We start from the raw sequence: 20,478 nt of genomic DNA, 5'->3' as shown, positions 1-20,478 counted from the left end.
TGAATGAATAAGCGCAAAACAACTCCAATTCCTTTCGCAAGTAGATGAAGATGTTGTCTGGCTTAAAACTTTTACTGCAATTTTTTGGAGAGCCTTCGTACTCTCTCGGAAATTAATTCACCATTCGGCCGGTTGCAACTTAGATACTGCATGCTATGCAAGAGCATCTCCAAAGCTACCAAGGCGATTTTCAAATGTATCTCAATACCTTTATTTGCATATCTAAGTCAGGCTCTAATCTCTTTATCACATTTTTTAGCTCGACACGAACTTCATCATCCTCAACAAATGATTGGGCATATCCATACCTAGGATTTAGATAGTAACCTGTTGCATGAAGATCATGATGGAGTTGTCTTGTCCATCTCCTGTCGATCATCCTCCAATAAGACTCCCAGCTTCTACAATCACGTTGAATTGCCAACTTTGCCTTATCCATGGCATCGTATAGGAAGCCCATGGTAGGTGCTTCGTCGGTTTCAACAAGACGGAGTACCCTCATTAGTGGCTCCATCACCTTTAGGATCGACTTGACCTTCTTCCAATATTTGTTGTCTCGTATGGTGTTCGCAACTTCAACTGGTGTCCCTGATGTCTTCTTCCCATGTTTTGTGTTGAGTCATTCTCGGGAAGCGAACATCTCACTCAACTCTCCCCTATGCTAGAATAAACTCTCTAATGCTATAAAGTTTGTTGCGAATCTCGTCGCCGTAGGCCTCAACAACTCTCGCTCTTTCATGAACTTTTTCATTATTGCGACTACTTGATTATGGTTGTAAATAAACGTCGTCACTTCTCTTGCCCTTTCGACTATTTTCTTAACATTCTTCTTCTTCCCAATATCTTTCAATATAAGATCAATACAATGAGCAGCACATGGTGACCAAAAAAGATGTTTTCTCTTATCCATCAACATATGTCCTGCAAGCTTATATGTTGCTTCATTATCTGTCACAATCTGCACTATATTCTCCTCTCCAATCTCATCCACAACTTTATCCATTAGTCCATTAATATAAGTAGAATTTTTTGTTGCCTTTGAGGCATCAATTGACTTATGGTATATAGTTCCTAAGTAGCAGTATACTATGAAGTTGATCATGCTGCTTCTGGTTAGGCCAGTCCAACCATCACACATGATCGTGCATCCTCAGGCTTGCCATACAGGTTTAAAGGTATCTACGTATGCTTTCACATTCGCATGTTCTGCATCTGTTCATTTCCCCCTAATCTCCTTAGCCGTGGGAGCTTTTATTCCTTCACCTGCTTCTGCTGCTGCATCAATTACCACCTGCCAATATGGAGAATTGGCTGCGTTAGGAGGTATGTTGGCATGTATACATAACTTTGCTGCTGCTCTACCTAATTTCTCAACGGAGTTCTACTCCACATTTGTTTTATCTTTTTTTGTTTAGTTGATTCTTTCCTAAACAGGATTGGATCAATAGAGGGTCTCCTAGGCTCATTTACTTCTTCATCCAAACGTATAGGGGCATCACGTGAAGATGTCTGTCGTCGGCTCCCAAACACACGTCGTAACCCACCAACCCTACCCCCCCCTGTATCACGCACTGATCCATGCGTGCCAAACATGCGGTGACATTCTTCCTCTTCACGAGTTAGATGCAAGCTCTCTCTCCTAGCTATAGTTAGTTCTCAATCTGAATCTTCGTTAGAATCAATAATATCTTCATTACGAACGCCCATATATTTAAGGACCAAACACCTCCTGTCAAGCTGCATCCAAAATATCATCTTTCTTCTTTTGTATAGCAGCACGTTTACCCTTCGACTCATCCAGACTAGCTTGCATTAAAAGCATTATCTCTTTCGGTAATTCCACCAATCACTAGTCTATCACAATACTTGCACTTCATTTGGTGCCTAGTACCACCAACCCTCTCACAATGTTGTCATCCAATATCCTCACTTGTTGTTGGCCAGACCCAGACATTTCTTTAAGTTTAGGTAGATTCTAGATAATTAGATATGAGTATGAGTGTATGACCTATGTTAAAAAAGATGATTTCATGTTCTAATTAAACCCTAAGAAGCTCCAAGGCAAAACCTGTCCAATATAAGCAAATAAAAACATAAAGTCACTAATTCGAAAATAGAAAAAAATTATAAAATGACACCACAAATCTGTAAAATGCACATTAACATGTTCTACTATAATTAACACATCAAATTCTATGATTAAATCAGCAAACTATTCATTAAAAAATGATTTTTCGAATTAAAAAAAAAAAGGCCAAAATCAATGCGTAAATAGAAAAAAATATTAAAAAAATATAAAATGGCACCCCAAATCTGTAAAATGCACATTAACATGTTCTACTATGATTAACACATCACATGGCATGATTAAAACAGCAAAATAATCATTAAAAATTATTTTTCGAATTAAAAAAAAAGGGCCATAATTAACGCGTAAATAGAAAAAAAAAGAAAAAAAATTATAAAATGGCACCCCAAATCTGTAAAATGCACATTAACATGTTCTACTTTGATTAACACATCACATGGCATGATTAAAACAGCAAAACAATCATTAAAAAATTATTTTTCGAATTTTAAAAAAAGGGTCATAATTAATGAGTAAATAGAAAAAAATATAAAAAAATTATAAAATGGCACCCCAAATCTGTAAAATGCACATTAACATGTTCTAATATGATTAACACATTACATGGCATGATTAAAACAACAAAACAATCATTAAAAAATGATTTTTCGAATTAAAAAAAAAAAGGGCCATAATTAATGCGTAAATAGAAAAAATATAAAAAAATTATAAAATGGCACCCCAAATCTGTGAAATGGACATTAACATGTTCTACTATGATTAACACATCACATAACATGATTAAAACAGCAAAACAATCATTAAAAAATGATTTTTCAAATTTTTTAAAAAAAGGGCCATAATTAATGCGTAAATAGAAAAAAAATATAAAATAGCACCCCAAATCTGTAAAATGCACATTAACATGTTCTACTATGATTAACACATCACATGGCATGATTAAAACAACAAAACAATCATTAAAAAATGATTTTTTGAATTTTATAAAAAAGGGCCATAATTAATGCGTAAATAGAAAAAATATTAAAAAAATATAAAATGGCACCCCAAATCTGTAAAATGCACATTAACATGTTCTACTATGATTAACACATCACATGACATGATTAAAACAACAAAACAATCATTAAAAAAATATTTTTCGAATTTTTAAAAAAAGGGCCATAATTAATGTGTAAATAGAAAAAAGTATAAAAAAAAATATAAAATGGCACCCCAAATCTGTAAAATGCACATTAACATGTTCTACTATGATTAACACATCACATGACATGATTAAAATAGCAAAACATATTAAAAAAAGTATAAATACCTTTTTTGACGAATTTCTGAAAAATGACCTACCGAGCTTCGATTCAAGAAAATCCGTAATAAAATGTGTTTTTATTTCAAAAACCAAGCCAAGATTGGTCGAAAATATTAGTAGAATGATTGAGTGAGAGTTTGGAAGCAAATGGTTAAAAAAAAAAGAGTGAAAAACTACAATTATACCCCTACAATTTCGTCCCATAAACTAATGAATATAGCCATTATGCTAACTACAATCTATGTGGAACATAAGGAGACTTGTGGACCACTCATAACCATCTCATCATCGTCCACCAACAAGGTGGGCCACACATGATCATCACCTCCATCATGGTCCATCAACAAACCTTCTTTGAACTGGGATTTGAGATCACCTCATAAAATATTTTAACTATGATTGACTATATTGCTGGTAATTTGGGAATCAAGCAGGAATAGAATGCACACATTAAATCCGATCATTCAAGACCTTTTGTCTCAGAGTTGGAACCACATCCAGGTCTAACTCTAATCAATAGATTCCAATCATAATGACTTGGAACATGGAATCACTGATGCAGGACAATTAACCACTTGCTCTAAAAGCTCGAACTGTTAGAGTATGGCGAATTAATCCTTTTATCTCATAGCCCAGGCCCCACATCTCATGGGTTAGGACCTCGGTCGAACCCCCTTTGTGGGCCTCAAATCACATGGGCCGCCCACCCCGAGTGTCCCCGCATCCCACAGGCTACCTCACTTGAGTCCAGTGCGAAATGCGCATTAATCACCCCTGGTAAGGAGTCTCGAACACGAGATCTCCCTCGTGGGCCCCAAATCGCATGCGTCACCCACCCTGAGTGTGCCCCTGCATCCAACAGGTGACCCCACTTGAGCCCAGTGTGAAAATGCCCCTGCATTAATCACCCCCGGTGAGGAGTCTCGAACATGAGACCTCCCGCTCTGATACCAATTTGATGCAGGACAATTAACCAATTGCTCTAAAAGCTCAAACTGTTAGAGTTTGGCGAATTAATCCCTTTATCTCATAGCCTAGGCCCCACATCTCTTGGGTTAGGACCTCGGCCGAACCCCCTTCGTGGGCTCCAAATCACATGGGCCGCCCACCCCGAGTGTGTCCCCGCATCCCATGGGCTACCCCACTTGAGCCCGGTGTGAAATGCGCATTAATCACCCCTGGTAAGGAGTCTCGAACACGAGACCTCCCTCGTTGGCCCCAAATCGCATGGGTCACCCACCCCGAGTGTGCCCCTGCATCCAACAGGCGACCCCACTTGAGCCCAGTGTGAAAATGCCCCTGCATTAATCACCCCCGATGAGGAGTCTCGAACATGAGACCTCCCGCTCTGATATCAATTTGATGCAGGACAATTAACCACTTGCTCTAAAAGCTCAAATTGTTAGAGTATGGCAAATTAATCCCTTTATCTCATAGCCCAGGCCCCACATCTCATGGGTCCTGACCTCAGCCGAACCCCCTTCGTGGGCCCCAAATCACATGAGCCGCCCACCCCGAGTGTGTCCCCGCATCTCACGGGCTACCCCACTCGAGCCCGGTGTGAAATGGGCATTAATCACCCCTGGTAAGGAGTCTCAAATACGAGACCTCCCCTGTGGGCTCCAAATCGCATGGGTCACCCACCTCGAGTGTGCCCCTGCATCCAACAGACGACCCTACTCGAGCCCAATGTGAAAATGCCCCTGCATTAATCACTATGTAAGGGTGAGATTATGCATTATGGCTATGACTAGTGCCTACAGGCTACAATTGGCTTCATGGAATTATTTCAGTTTTGATGCATTGATACCTTGGGGAAGGTTGTATTAGTGTACTGGTCCTTGGGTAATGAATCTAATGACTAGGGTCCTACACTTTGCATATGGAATGCAATACTGTTTAGATGCATTATAGTTGGATACCTTCATGATTGCTGTAATAGTTCTTGTTAAACTAACATCATTAGAAATTTAGCTTAATTGTTGCCTTGTAACTTTTGATCTTGTCATCCTTAACAAATACTTTTAATTACTGATTATTGAAGTGCTAGAACATCCTTCTGAATGGCAACAATTATTGTCCCTTTGTTATTTGCTGAGCTGTTGGATTTTGATGAACATTTTAAGTCTTGTAATGATTCTATTTTAGTGCTTTTAACTCTGCTTATGCACTTGATTAAACAGCCATTGGTGATCCACTCGGGGGTTGTCGTGTTAGCCCATATGGATATTCAGTTATGATGAAAAAGGTCAGCATTCTGCTGAACATCTCAACCCCACCCCCCCCAAAGAAAAAAAAAAAAACTTTTCTTTTTCTTTTTGTTACTGCATGAGAGATTATGGAATTGTTTACATTGAACTTGTTCTTTTATATTTTCAGCTAATGGAGTTTGCCAGGGGAAGGATTGTGATGGCCTTGGAAGGAGGGTACAACCTCATGTCATTAGCAAATTCAGTTCTTGCATGCGTAGAAGTTTTACTAGATGGAAAACCTATTGTTGGATCTTCAGAGGCCTATCCATTTGAGTCCACATGGCGTGTAATACAAGCGGTAATGTGGTCCTTTTACTTTCCACCAGTTAAGTTCAGTTCATTATATCTGCCACCGTATCCATTATTTGTTTTTTTTTTTAAATGAGACATCTTGCTTTTCAGGTTCGTCAGGAACTAAGTTCCTTTTGGCCTGCTTTGAATGAAGAATTACCGGAAAAGATATTAACCAACTGTATCAAAACACGTCCACTCGAGGTGCTGTTTTTCCTTCTTTCCTTTTTGTTTTTTGAGTCATTTGTCCTTGTCTTTGACCAAATGTCTTACTATGAATGGGAGAAAAGTTATAGCAAAATGGAAAATGACGTGGTTATTTGTATTCTCATTTTATATATAAATGGTTCTATAGGGTGCAAAACTGGACCCCTTCGAAATAAGCTTTTTTCCACAGGCCTTTCTGTAGTCAGTGATTCCAATGGAACCAAACTCTAACCGGTACAAGGCGGGATGCAGTCATCTCTTGCCCCTCTCAGTTCCTTGACAAGGTATTATGGAATGGGCAAAAAAGTGCACTTCCTTGGGTCTTGGGATCTAGGCCGTGCCCTTGAAAGCACTCTTTCAGGGTGAATGAGATAAGGGTGATGCTGTCATCGTGTACTCTTTTGTTTAATTTGGTTCCTACAAAAGCTAACTCAGTAATGGATGAGTTGGCCAATGTTGCAAGGCAATCATTGTATGTGGACGACTCTGATACATTAGGGATACGTTGTCCTCTCTTCTCCTCATGAAGACGGTTCTAAAGGTCGAAGGGGTCAATTGAAGGACATAAGTTCAAAGGTCCAAATATGTAGTGAAAACTTAAAAAGGTTTTGATCGTCCAAATGTCAATAAAAGGCTGAAAAATCTTTCTTTTTCTTTTGGATGCCGAGGGTCCCCACATTTAGTGGGAAGGTGATACACAATAAATCGGTGGTCACTTGTGTTAATGATGAACTTCACGGCATGCTTATGGGGAAGCAAAATCAATAACATGATGAGATTAATCTTTCAAAGGTATGTGCAACTTGGAACAAGACAACATTTATTTCACTATCTTGTTTGTAAGTGTTAGCGCAATATTTGCGTGTGTTTTATTGATCGGGGGAATTCATAGGCATTCATGGATAGACATAAACAAGTGCACAAGAAAACGAAACAAAAGAGGACATTTTATTTCAGAGATTCTGAATTCTTTACATTCCAAGCTGTGGTCTGGCACAAACTGTTAATTACATCATATAGAACACCCTTGATTAAAAGGCGAATAGTTTATGAGTGAATTTCTAAAGAATGTTGTTGGAATCACGCCGAGCTCACCGTACAGACCTCCAGGCTCACTTTACAGGCAGTCAAGCTCACCGTCTAGACCATCAAGCTAACGGTCCATAATCGTCAAGCTGACCGCCCAGACTGCACCATCCCTGGTTGATCGGGTCATATTGACTTATTCTTATTTTATTAAGTTCTAGGCTAGATGACAATTGATTTCTGATCAAGCGGTGCAGCTTTGGGCTCTGCCTCTGGGACGGAGACCTCTAGAAGACTAGCTATGACTTTGAACTCAAAGAACTCAGTACATGGAGATTGATTTCTTAATAGGCAGACCACTGACCAACTTTGGATGGTGGAAAGCTTTAGCATGGACATCATCCTGGCGACAAGGCAGTTTATTAGATAGTTATTTTGCAAACACTAGGATACTCATATCATCATAATCCTTGAATTATTGTTGATATTTTGTATCGGTGCAATCCATTGCAAAGGTTGATAGAACCAGACTGGAGCCCCAAAAAACTCTGTGGTGTAGCCATGGCCACTGTGTCACACAACTCGGCCGCTGTGGCCATCACGACAAGCACAAGTGTGGTACGCTGCTGCAAGGGAGTCATGGCTGCCAAAGGTGAAGGGCGAGTCACCGCGGAAGGGGCAAGGCCTTTGCGCACGCACCTAGGCCGCAGGAATAGGCAGGCTGACATGGTCGGGGAACCTGTTGACGCAAGGAAGCCATGGCCGCTGCGCCATGGGCTACAACCATCGCAGGGTTACAATGGCCACCCCAAGATCCCACTGGCTGCAACACGTCCTACATAGACCCTTTCCTTTTCTTGTCTTAAGTCCCATTGCAGGGGATCCTATCCGGCAGGGAGTAGGTTTGACGCATGGGGTTCCTTGCTGGTGATAGGATTTGGGATTCAAATGATATCCTCTAGTTCTCTCCCTCTTGTCAAAAAATTGCAAACTCCTGTAGAACTGCTTGGGCTATTTGTAGGTGATGGGGTGGTGGACGAGGTGAATGATGATCTGCCACATGGCGTGTTGTGTAGTGTGATGCCCTTTGATCTAAGCACTAGCCACGCTTTTGCATGTTGATTGGTGCGGCGCTATGGCGGCGCACTGTGGGAGTCTTTCGCCCGTTTGGTGCATCGCCGACTTGGCCTATGAGTGGGTAGGCATGTCGTCTATCAGGATTGCTACAACTTGATTTGCCTGTGTGGCGCAGCGCCCAGATCTTCTGCACATTGCCCAGCATGGCACCCGCTCCTTTGCCCTTTTTGAGGCCTTAACAGTAAGGCATGAATGAGATTGGGCTGTCTCATTAATGCAGGGGCATTTTCACACTGGGCTCAAGTGGGGTGGCCTGTGGGATGCAGGGGCACAGTCGGGGTGGGCGGCCCGTGTGAGGTAGTTGGCTTGTGTGAAGCGGAGCCCACGAGGTGGGTTTGGCCGAGGTTCTAACCCATGTGATGTGAGGCGTAGGCTATGAGATAAAGGGATTAATTCGCCATGTTCTATCAGTTCAAGCTTTTAAAGTACATGGTTAGTTGTCCTACATCAAAGTGGTATCAAAGCAAGATGTTTCGTGTTCAAGACTCCTCACCGGGGGTGGTTAATGCAAGGGCATTTTCACACCGGGCTCAAGTGGGGTGGCCTGTGGGATGTAGGCACACACTCGGGGTGGGTGGCCCGTGTAAGGTGGGTGGCTTGTGTGAAGCAAAACCTATGTGAAGTAGGGCCCACAAGGGGGGGTTCGGCTGATGTCCTAACACATGGGATGTGGGGCTTGGGCTATGAGATAAAGGGATTAATTCGCCATGCTCTATCAGTTCAAGCTTTTAGAGCAAATAGTTCTACATCACTCATGCAACATGATTGGGTATGCGTTATCATTGTGCATGATGTGGCACATGTGGATGTAGTACTAGTTGCAATCAACTAGAATGGCTCATGTTCAATTTCTATTTGGAGAGCCTTGATGATGCTAATTACGACCTAGAGCTAGGGACAGGGTATTCAAAATTGGTTACATATCGGCCATAACTGTAACGGTTGATATCGTTACACGAATACGGCCCTAAAATGGGGCATCTCCATTTTTTGGGTTTGTAACGGCCGCTACGGTACTGTAACAACTGTTACGGGCCATAACCCTTAAGAAAAAAAAACATACCTTTTTTTCTTTCTTTTCTTTTTCTTCTTGGGCTGCTACGGTTGCAACACTGTTGCGGCTGTGGCGGCAACAGTTGTTGCTGCCCTTCTTCTTTTTCTTTCTTCCCGTTCCTCTCTCTCTTTTCCTTTTGGTTTCCCACTCTCTTCTTTTCATTTTCGGTCTTGGAAAAATGAATGGACTCTAGCCACGCACTTCAATTTTTTAATGCTCTACGGTGCACGTAGCACGGTGCTCGCAGCACAGTTTTGTTATGTGGGGCCCACCTTGATATCTCAATTGGACCACATAGTTGGGATTGAATGCCCACTGTTAAAATCTTCATAGGGCCCACTATAATGTTTATTTTCCATCGAAGCTGTTGATGAGGTCACATAGACCTTAACCTTGATGAAGAGAGAACACAAATAATAGCCTACTCCGCCCCCCCACCCCCGAAAGAAAAAAAAAACAAAAATGTCTTAAGAAAATTTTAATGGTGGGAATTAAATCCTTATTTTGTGGTCCACCTATGATTTGGATCAACCTCATTTTTTGGACCATGCCCTAAAATAAGTTGGCAAAAAGGATGGAGCACATGGATATACAACAAATGCATTAAGATGGGCCCCACTTTTAAAGGGATACTCACTAGTGGTCTACCGAAGATTTAGATCTACCAGAATTTTTGGACCATGCCTTAAAATAAGTTGGCAAAATAGACTGATGGCATGGATATACAAATACATCGAGGTGGCCCGCCTGGCCCACTAATGGTCCACCTGAGATCTGGATTCACCTTTTTTTTTTTGCCAATGCCTTTAAATGGGTTGCTAAAATGGATGGTTGACATGGATATATAATACATAATCGAGTGGACCCCAGTACATGGCCCTAAAAATTTATACATGAGGTATATATCAACTCAAAATTAACCAATTAAATTTTGGGACCATTGTTGCTAAGTCACAATACCAAAATTAAATAACTCCTACAATTTTCACCATTAGTTTGCATACACTTGTTTTTTGAAATAGGACCATTTGATATTTTTCATTTTTCAGTCCAATAAATGTCCACCAATCCATCAGTGGGATAAGTGTCGATAGATTGCATTAATTTGATGCTAGTTTGGGGCATCAAATGGTCCTCAAATCAGCCCCGAATCGACAACACTATTTACCTCAATTTAATTTTAATTTTTTAAAGATCTATGGGGGAAAATGATATCAAATTGTTGGGTATATGAATTACATAATAGGATACAAAAGTCCCTAAACTTTATATATTGAAATGAAATGTATGTGAGTCATGAAGTATGCAATGCACTAGCACTATAAATAAAAGGAAAACTTGAAAATATAAGATGCTTTGGTATAACATTCATTATAGTAAATTTATATAGATATTATCTAGTTAGAAAACTAAATATAAAAGGTTTGCAGTTAATTCCAGGTTCTCAGGTTCATAAATCCATCAGACAGCCCGATATAGCATTCTCACCAAAGATTGGACCGTTACACCACCATAAACATGTTGAAAATTATAAATGAATGCATATTTGGAATATTTAAAATATTCCGGATTTGATGAATATTTTTCCAGATTTTTCTGACCAAAAAAAATAAAAAAATCAAACGTTACACACCCCGTATTGGCCAATACGGGGTGTATCCGTATCGCTAATGGTGGGGACCGTTATGCCCACCATGATAGTTATTTTATGGAGACATTATGCTACTTCCAATTTAGAGTTGTTAATTACATTTCTTCAAGGAAATACAAGAAAATACCTTTGATTCTACATCAAGTAACTCTGATTTTATGCAATTCAAAGTTGTTCTTTCCCTAGGAACTTTTGTATCATGACCATGCATCTTAAGAGAGATCCCATGAGGGGGGTTCAGCCGAGGTCCTAACCCATGGGATGTGGGGCCTAGGCTATGATATAAAGGGATTAATTCGTCATGCTCTATTAGTTCGAGGTTTTAGAGCAAGTGGTTAGTTGTCCTGCATCACTCATGCAACATATTGGGTATGCGTTATCATTGCGCATGATGTGGCACATGCCGACGTAGTAATAGTTGCCATCAGCTGGAAGGGCCCATGTCGAAGGTCTAGTTGGAGAGCCTTTATGATGCTAATTACGACCTAGAGCTAGGGATGATAGTTATTTCATGGAGACATTATGCTACTTCCAATGTAGAGCTGTTAATTACATTTCTTCAAGGAAAAACAAGAAAGTACCTTTGATTCTACATCAAGTAACTCTGATTTTATGCAATTCAAAGTTGTTCTTTCCCTAGGAACTTTTGTATCGTGACCATGAATCTTAAGAGAGATCCCATCACATGAATGATTTCTTGTTAACAGAGAATTTATCAAATGGAAGGTCTTCAGCATCATTATTTTCTTGTGGTGAAAAGATCACCACAGAAGACCATCATCATATGCTTGACCATTTGTTTCATTTTCTTTGAGAGAAAAGAAATGTTCCTGAAAAGGGTCTTCTCAATTCAAAGATTTCAATTTTGAGCAAAATCTTGTTTGAACTTTGAAGACACTTTGCATATTGTTTGAACTTTGAAGACACTTTGCATCCACTTCTGATGGTGTTTTGGATCCAGTGCAAAAGGTTTAAGTTTAACGCAAGTGGTTTTAGTGTGTTGGATGTTGTAGTGAAAGGATGGTTAATTTTGTGACATAGGTCATTCATTTCAAGTAGATTATAACCTATTGCATATGATTTCTCATCCACTAAATTGGTTGCAGTGGTCAGCAATAGTTGGTGACCTTTTTCTCACTCAAGACTTTTACTACAAGTACTTTATGGTCTGAGACATGATTTTGATTCTGTTGCATTCTTTGCAGCATATCAACAATACATAGTGAATCATCAGTTGAGGCGTTTACCATGAGCGATTTTGAGTTTGTTAGGGGTTTTCTTGGTTCCGTAACCTGTAATTTTGAGTTCACTGCATGCATTGCAGCAGATCAAGGGATCATCATCATCATCACCATCTAAGCCTCATCCCAAGCTCTTCAGCAAGGCTTGAGACAATTTAAGGTTGTTTGCAAGGCTTTTAGGGAATTGTTTTAGGCCAAGACTTCAACTAAGTTTTCTAAGGACTGCTTGTGGGAACATTAGGGGTTTGTTAGTGAACTAATTTCCAAGAAAAAATTGAGCTGATATGAGATTGGGTGAAGGGATGACGACTGAAGTTGAGACTTTGGGTGATGGTTAGGCTATCGTTAAAAGAATCGGTTGGGATCTAATTTTGGTTGGGGTTTTGGTATGTGGCTTATAGAATAGAGGTTGAGATGGGAACTGTTATTAAGTGGTGGGTTGGGATAGGCCTACAGTTAAGTTTAGGGGCTTTGTATTGGCTAGGGTTTTTAATTTTGGGCTGTTTTGGCCATGGGTGGGAAATTGTGAAGTAAAGGGCTGCTGTTAGAAATTGGGAAAAGGAACAAAGGGCAGGTTGGTTCTAGAAGTGGTTCTTTATGTGGGAAAAGAAGGTTAAGGACTTAGGGTTAAGGTTTAGAATAGGAATCAGGATTAGGGTTTGGATTTATGGTTTTTAGGGGTTGGGGTGGATTTTGGGAGGAAAGCTAAAAGAAAGAGAAAAAAGAAAACAGAATTCCCAAGAGGGAAGTTGCTCTGATACATAAATTGATGTCTCAAATTGATGAAAGTTGAATTCTAGTATGGGAATAGATGTATGTACCAAATTTCACGTCAATATTCACCTTGCAGGTGACAAGATAGATAAATAAACCAAAATAGTGAAACTGGAGTTGTTTTCCAGTAGCCTTGTGTTTTAGTCAGCTAGAGAACGGGAAGAAACCTTCCAAATAAGAAGAATAGAGATTGTGGAAGAATCCTCCAATGGCCTTCTAGTAGAAAAATGCAGTAGGAGAAGAATCAGTCTTCTCAATAAAGGAAATCAAAAAGAAACTTTAATTTGTCCCCATTCAAAAAATCATGTCTCAAGCCACACAGATATGGTGGTGTATGTATAGGCCTTTGCACACACCACTTAATTGATTTAAACTCCAACTCTTTGCTTGCTAAGCAAGTTTTATCCTAAAAAAGTTACACTAACCACTACAAAGAAAATAGAACATTATTCTTAATCCATGCATTTCTGTGGATGAACAGTGCACACGTGTAAACAGTGGACATGTGGTACAAACTTCTGATTGATACACGCATATGGGTCCATAATCCGTTTGGACCAGCTGAATAGATTTGATTGCCTTTGGGGCAACCAATCTGATTGTAGGTAGCAAATTGTTGTAACCGGAGGCCTAGATGCAGTGCCATCCCTTATTCTCTATGGGGGCCATTAGGTTAACTGTTTGGGTCACCGAACCAGCATGTATCAAACTACACATTTTCTAACGGAAAGGACCCTACAATTTCCTGTTTGTTAGTCCACAAGTATCATATGTAGGCCTATCCAAGTCATTGCTCGACCCAATAGCCCACAAATAGTCTAGAGCATCATCCTCAACATTCTTGTGGAGAACGTTCGTTTTAAATGAACTTAAAAGTCAAGAAGTTCTTGCCTTTTTCTGGGGCCTACAATGTAATTCTTTTGCCAAAATGCCCTTTTCCCCAGTTTTTTTTTTTTTTTTGGTAGGCTGGGGTCTCCTGAAAGGAAAAACCTAGTTGACCTTGAATATTAGCTTTTTGTCAGGACAATGCCTGCCTAAGATTTTAGGTCAATTACCTTGACTTTCTTTATTATGGAAGGAACCTATAAGAACCTGAGAAAAACCAAATTGCTGATACATCCAGCCAGTCACAGTAGGATGCTATCAGCTCTATGCAGGAGGGAATTTGATACAAACTCTCCAACAGCATACTTGTTTCAGATGCCATGTATTTCTGGAAAATGTGCTCACAGGGCTTCTAAGCAACCACACTCTTAAAGCCAAGACTTGCACTCTAAAATGAAAACATCAACAAACTCGATCAGAATAGGAAATCAGATGCAGGCCATCAGTCTGTATGAAGGTGGTGTTGGACTTGGATTGCAGTAAAGTTTCAGAGCTATGCATTATTTATCCACCCTACAAATAAAGATCATGCTACACAGCCTACCTCTCAAATTGCTTTCTGATTTATTGCTGTTGAAAATGCAGCCTAATCTGAGCTCGGCTTCTGACTCTGATGCCGAGAATGACAGACTGAGCAATGCTTTATCAGAATCTCCTGGAGGTTTATGTGGAACAAGCCCTGCTGAGGCTGTTGAGGATGTTATCCTGCCCCTTTCGAAGCTGAAAGTTGATGAAGATAGCCATGAGAAAGAGATTGATTCAAATCATTTCACACCTGATGAAGGAACTTCCTTGGTCTCATCTGAAGAATGTGACAATGAACCGGTCTTGTCCCCAGTTCAAAGTGTAGATGGTCCTATTCTCTGGAGATCAGTCTATTCCAAGATCAGCATTTGGTACGGCAGCTATGGTTCAAATATGTGGAAACCGAGGTTTCTCTGCTACATTGAAGGTGGACGGGTAAGATAATTTTCATAGAGTAATCTTGAGAAAGGAATGGTGATTGGGGGTTGCAGTTGTGGTACTGAGTTCATTGGATAACGTCCATTAGGGGTGCAACTGTGGCAGGTTGGGCTGGGATGAGGGTCAACCCGAGCACAACCTGACCTTCAGAGGATCCAATCCACAACCCAATTGGACACGAATTCCAACCCAAGGTTGCCAATTCTTCCATACTCAACCCAACCTGACCCAACCCGATCCAAATACATGTGATTATTCCTAACCCGACCCAAATTTACTCAATCCGAACCCAATCCAATTTCAAATAAGGTTGGAGTTTTCCAAACCAACCTGTGGATCCTGACAACCCAGCCCAAAATCAGGTTGGGTCACTCGGGTTCGGAACTGAAGTTGCAGCCCTAATCTCCATTACCCTCAACTTTTCAAAAAACCCTGATCTATCCTACTGATTATTTCGTGAACAGGAATCTCTGTTTTCAACGAAGAAGGAATTTGATAGTTTTTGTTAACGATATATCTTTAACATATTTAAGAATTAACAAATGTTCCTACATCCTCATAAATGTTCTACATTTGTTTATTTCTAGCAGCCATTATTGTAACATGTTCTAGAATTCTATACTAACATTATGGGCTTGTCAGCAGGTGGCAAATGGTTGAATATTCTGGTGCATTCAAGTCACACTATCTGTTAGCTAGATGGGTCCTAGATGGGTCCCAGAAGCTGTTGGCTTGAATATCTGGCAATTAGATTATATTCAGACCCAGATCAGGCCCTTCCAAGGGTGAAGGTCAAAGAACTGATAAATTCACCTGTCCGAATGTATGTGTTGGACTGTCTGACCATCCATATTGACCATGTTGAGAGTTCAGATCATCAATATGGACAGTTAGATGTTTAATCATGATGCTAGGCCTGATCCAGGCATGATATGCAATTGTATGGCTTGATTGTTGGTCAACCAGCAATGCAACCACTTGGTGGTCTCCCATTGGATGCTCACCCTGTCCTGTATCATAGTCAGCAACTGTTCCATGAATCATTTATGACTCGGTATTTGTACAGTCTATTTTATAGTGTGAATTTGTGTAAAATAGTGATTGAACATTCTTTTCTTACTAATACAAAATGTGTCTTTTTTGTGTTTCATTTATAAAACAATTATCTCTTGGACACTAGTTATTGATGTTTCTCAATGATTAACTACCGTCAGCTAAGGCTTTCTCATTATTATTATATTTTTTTATTTGTAAAAATCAATTACTTGCATGTCATTGATAAGCCGGATGTTTAGCAATAGAACCGATCCAATTTCTGCTGTGCCCAACCAAGTTAAACAATCTTATTTTCTCTTGGACCATGATTGCAGATTCCTCTTTCCATATTAGTTGCAGGAATGTGCCCCCTGCTGGTTGGTTTTTCTTTGTAATGCACTTGCATTTTAATGGCCTCACACCATTCTCTTTTTAATCAAGTATTTTTTCTACCGATAAAAAAATTTACTTGGATTTCATTGATCAGCAGCTTTTTACTTTCACATGAGATCTTAGTGAAGGAACTCCTCCTTGCTGACCTCAGCTGGAAAGTAGGAGTAACTTTTGAGTATTTTTAGAATTATGCTGCTGTGGAACTTGAAAGGTTGTGCATCATGGGAGGCTGTTTTTCGTCATCTCTTTTTGGTTATACCTTGCATGGTTTGTAAGACCAAATTGTTGAATAACCTTGTGAGAAGTATTTTCTCATCTAGGTGGAAGGTATGAAAAAGCCATATTCCGGATCAAAGGATAAAAGCTTGCCAAAGGAGATTATGTGGAAGATGGTGTCTTATCGTTTATTCTTTGCGCAATCCCATACCCATACATGGGGCGCCGGAGGAGTTGCTTTTCTTCATCCAGAAAGTAGCAGTGATGAAAAAGCTTACATTCGCATGTATAAAATAACGTATGTAATCCATGTAATCTGCTCCTAATTTTCTTTTCCGAGACAAAAACTGTTGTCTTTTTCTAGAAAACGCATGATAAAATCTCAACCTTTTACAATTGAAATTTTATACTTCATCCATACAAACTGCAATATTCCGCCACTCTAGTTTGTACTTACCTTATTTATTTCACAGGCTTGAGCAGTTCAATGATGTGCTACTTCAGGAGAATTCTCTAACCAGTGACGTAGCATCTCCTTTATTTGATTCATCTGCATTGGATTTTGTTACAAGAAACAAATCCACACATCTGGAGGCTCTTAAGGTATGGCAATTGTCTTTACGCACTTTCCGTGTGTGATGCTGCTGCTGACTGCACACAGTGTTTGCTCATATATTTGTCTGAAGATAACATAACTAGATCTCCCAGAACTTACGAGGCAACTATTGTTTGTCAGACTTAACAGTAAGACTGGACCTGCCTAGAGTCTAAGTGGTTGGCTCCTTTGGGTGCCTAGACCTGGCAACCCAGCAGTTTATTTTTTCTAGAACCTCCTAAAAGTTGGACAAGGGTTTTTAACACTTTTTTGTTCTTTTTCCTTTTTTCTTTTTTCTCTTCATTGGAGACTATTAGCAGGCACACTTGTCCTTGCCCCCAAAACACCTAGAAACACCTAGGTGCATGCCTGTAGTTTTCAGGCACAATTTTTTAGATATATGATAAATATTAATATTGACATTAATTATTAATATTTACATTTTTATAGATATATATTGATTTTTTAGTCAATCAAAGTCAACACTATTCAAATTTCAAAGGAAAATGAAAAGTAATATGGACCTAAGACAATTAAACAAAATAAACTTACACATTAAACCATCTATTTATTAAGCTAGTATTAGTAACCAACTAATCAATAATCATTAAACCATCCATGAAGCTAGTCAACTACTAAACTAATAAGTAATAACCATTAATCAAAAGTTAAAGTTGCTCAAAAGAAATGAGAGAAGATGTCCATGGTGATGATCTTAACTCACTACTAGAAGAAGACATCAGGAAAAGAAATGAGAGAAGACGTTGAAATTTGGGGAAAGAAAATCTTAAAGAAACGAAGAGAGTTGAAATGGAGTTTAAAAGACCCCCCTTATCTATTATTTAAACCCTTATATGTTGGTGGTAAGATACCCAAAAAACCACAAAATGCAGGTACCCATAGGGGTATCTCACGTTAAATGGTAACAGTGCTGCAGGCGTGCCTATGCACAACTTGGCACCAAGCATATGCCTGAGGTAAGCGCCTTGCCTCGTCCAGGAGAGGCAAACCAGGTCTAAAATGCCTAGGATGCACCTGGGTTGCCTTTGATACCCAGATACTTAAAAAAGAGGTAAAGTATCTGTATCATATCATGTCCAATACTCAATTTTATGGGTAAACCATGCAGATGTTGCATCCACTTCCTATTCATGCAATATCTGAGTATATCAGAGTTCTTATGTATTTCCTGTACTTAAATCTGCAGCACAGCATCATTGATAATTTTTGGGTTTTCTTTCATTCATGCTATCCTTTGTGCTGTAAAATTTTGTCACAAGGACATTCCATTTGTTTAAAAGGTGCAGTATCAGATGCACTTCTTGGGCACAGTTCCAGCCCAAACAATCTATTGCCTGTTTTCTTTTTCCTTATTTATTTATTTATTTATTTTCTTTATGTTAATCATGTTGGCTATTTTACTTCAATTTGTCTGAATAATTGTGTATTTTATATTTAGATGATCTTATATATTAATATTCTTTCGATATCGTCAGCATCTCCTGTTACCTGTCCAAAGGCACTGTCTGACATTGACTGACCTTCATCTTGAAGTTATACAGCTATGAACGCACACAGCATGACTCTTGTGGACTGATTCTTGTAATTCGCTAATGTTACATAATTTTGCTGCAGGGTGGATGGTATTCTAATGTTATTTATTTGGGGATGGAGCATGGCCTTCCCATACTGACTATGACGTATGCTCCTCACAGAAGTTCTATATTTTATGCGGTGTTGTTGTGTTTGATTTGATTCATCTGTTGCATTCTGTTGAGAATGCTTCCATGTATGCTCACTTCAAAACTTAATTGATATGGTAGTGCAAAATTTAGGAGCTTCTCCTTTTATGCGGTATTGTTTTGTTTGATTTGATTTGGTGTGTGGGGTCCACAATGGTGTTTTTATGACATCTCGCCCATCCAGCAAGGTTGTCCCACCATGAAAATGTGATGCCCCAAAAATCAGGTCGATCCAACCATTAGATGCGCCCTACATGAATGTGGATCTTTTGGGTGGTTGTTCATTGTTTTCGATGGTGTGCGCCACCTGATGGTTGGATCCACCGGACTTTTGGGCTGTCCCATTTTCATGGTGCGACAACCTTGTTGGGTGGGTAAGATGTCATACAAACACCATGGTGGGCCCCACATGTGAACTTGTTGGATATACAACTAATTGTCTCCACACGTGAACTAGTTGGATCCACCTGACTTTTCGGCCATCCCATGTTCATGGCGAGACAACCTTGTTGAATGGGCGAGATGTCATACAAACACCATAGTGGGCTCCACACATGAACTAGTTGGATATACAACTATCAACCTTGATGGATGGGTGAGTTGTCATACAAATAGCATGGTAGGCCCCACACACGAACTAGTTGGATTTACAACTAAATCTCCCTCCCTCCTTCCCTCCCTTTGAAAGAAACTGATTTCTTTTTTCTTTTTTCAAATTAGCAACATAATATTTTGGCACCCATTTATTTACCATTCAAATTCAAGCATCCTTCTTAACAATATGATCCTGTAAACTCGTAATATTTTTCATTTTTCCTAATACATGTTTTCGTGCAGGATGCATATATGTATTCCTTTTTATTGATTTCATCCAATAGTTATTTTCCAGTATTTATCTGATCCGTTCATCCATTCGCAGGTGTCCCCTATCATATATTGATAATTTTAAATCTGGTAAACTTCCAATGCAACCTCCGTCTGAGGACTATGCCAAAACATTGGTGAAAGGATTGGTAGAAGGGAAGCAGCTCTCCGAAGAGGAAGCAGTTAATTATATCCATGGTTCTGCTGTTAGACAGATATGACTACATCTAATGCCCATATTTTCAAACCCTTGGAAGCTCTATTTTGTATATTCAGTGAAAACAGATTCAGGTAAACTATGAACTGTATATTCTGATCAGTCATACACCACCACGAGCATACAACAAATGTGCTTGAAAAACAAAAACAAGTATATAACTTGATTGAGAAAAGCCAGCCATAGTGGAAGTATGTCCATGATTCTCCATTTAGCGGACCACCTCTTAGATGAGCTATGATTGTAACAATTAAAAAAAAATCACCGCTTGTTAGTTCATATCTGATCCATCACCAATTTTTGGGTGATGAGGAAAGCAATGTAATTGTTCAGAAAGGAATATGAATGGTTAGAAACATCAATCATTGGGAATTTTACCATTGGCCTCAATCAATTTTACCTTCAGGTAGGCAGGTTGCCAATGCCTGAGCGGACTCTCTCAGTAAAGAGGCTCATTGATTCTTTTCAGCTCTAAAACAGTGACTCAACTCGAAACTTGAGTGAATCAACTCAGCCAGATTTCGAGCAGTCTCCTGGCGA

At 39.6% G+C, this 20,478-nt stretch overlaps 1 protein-coding gene across 1 annotated transcript in view; it reads left to right on the top strand.

Moving 5' to 3' along the window:
- LOC131229126 (histone deacetylase 5-like) overlaps positions 1 to 20,148 on the top strand; it is an 89,365-nt gene extending 69,217 nt beyond the window's left edge. The window contains exons 6-13 of the mRNA XM_058224999.1: positions 5,579 to 5,643; positions 5,775 to 5,945; positions 6,050 to 6,142; positions 14,499 to 14,873; positions 16,625 to 16,818; positions 16,994 to 17,123; positions 18,751 to 18,815; positions 19,777 to 20,148. Of these exons, the coding sequence (XP_058080982.1) occupies positions 5,579 to 5,643; positions 5,775 to 5,945; positions 6,050 to 6,142; positions 14,499 to 14,873; positions 16,625 to 16,818; positions 16,994 to 17,123; positions 18,751 to 18,815; positions 19,777 to 19,942 (1,259 nt within the window). The 3' untranslated portion in view covers positions 19,943 to 20,148. The remainder of the gene's footprint in view (positions 1 to 5,578; positions 5,644 to 5,774; positions 5,946 to 6,049; positions 6,143 to 14,498; positions 14,874 to 16,624; positions 16,819 to 16,993; positions 17,124 to 18,750; positions 18,816 to 19,776) is intronic.
- Positions 20,149 to 20,478: the final 330 nt, after the last annotated feature.

This window comes from Magnolia sinica, chromosome 16, assembly GCF_029962835.1.
Source record: "Magnolia sinica isolate HGM2019 chromosome 16, MsV1, whole genome shotgun sequence".
Classification (NCBI taxonomy): domain Eukaryota; kingdom Viridiplantae; phylum Streptophyta; class Magnoliopsida; order Magnoliales; family Magnoliaceae; genus Magnolia; species Magnolia sinica.
Note: the sequence above shows the minus strand (reverse complement) of the source record. Positions and strands in the feature narration are given on the sequence as shown.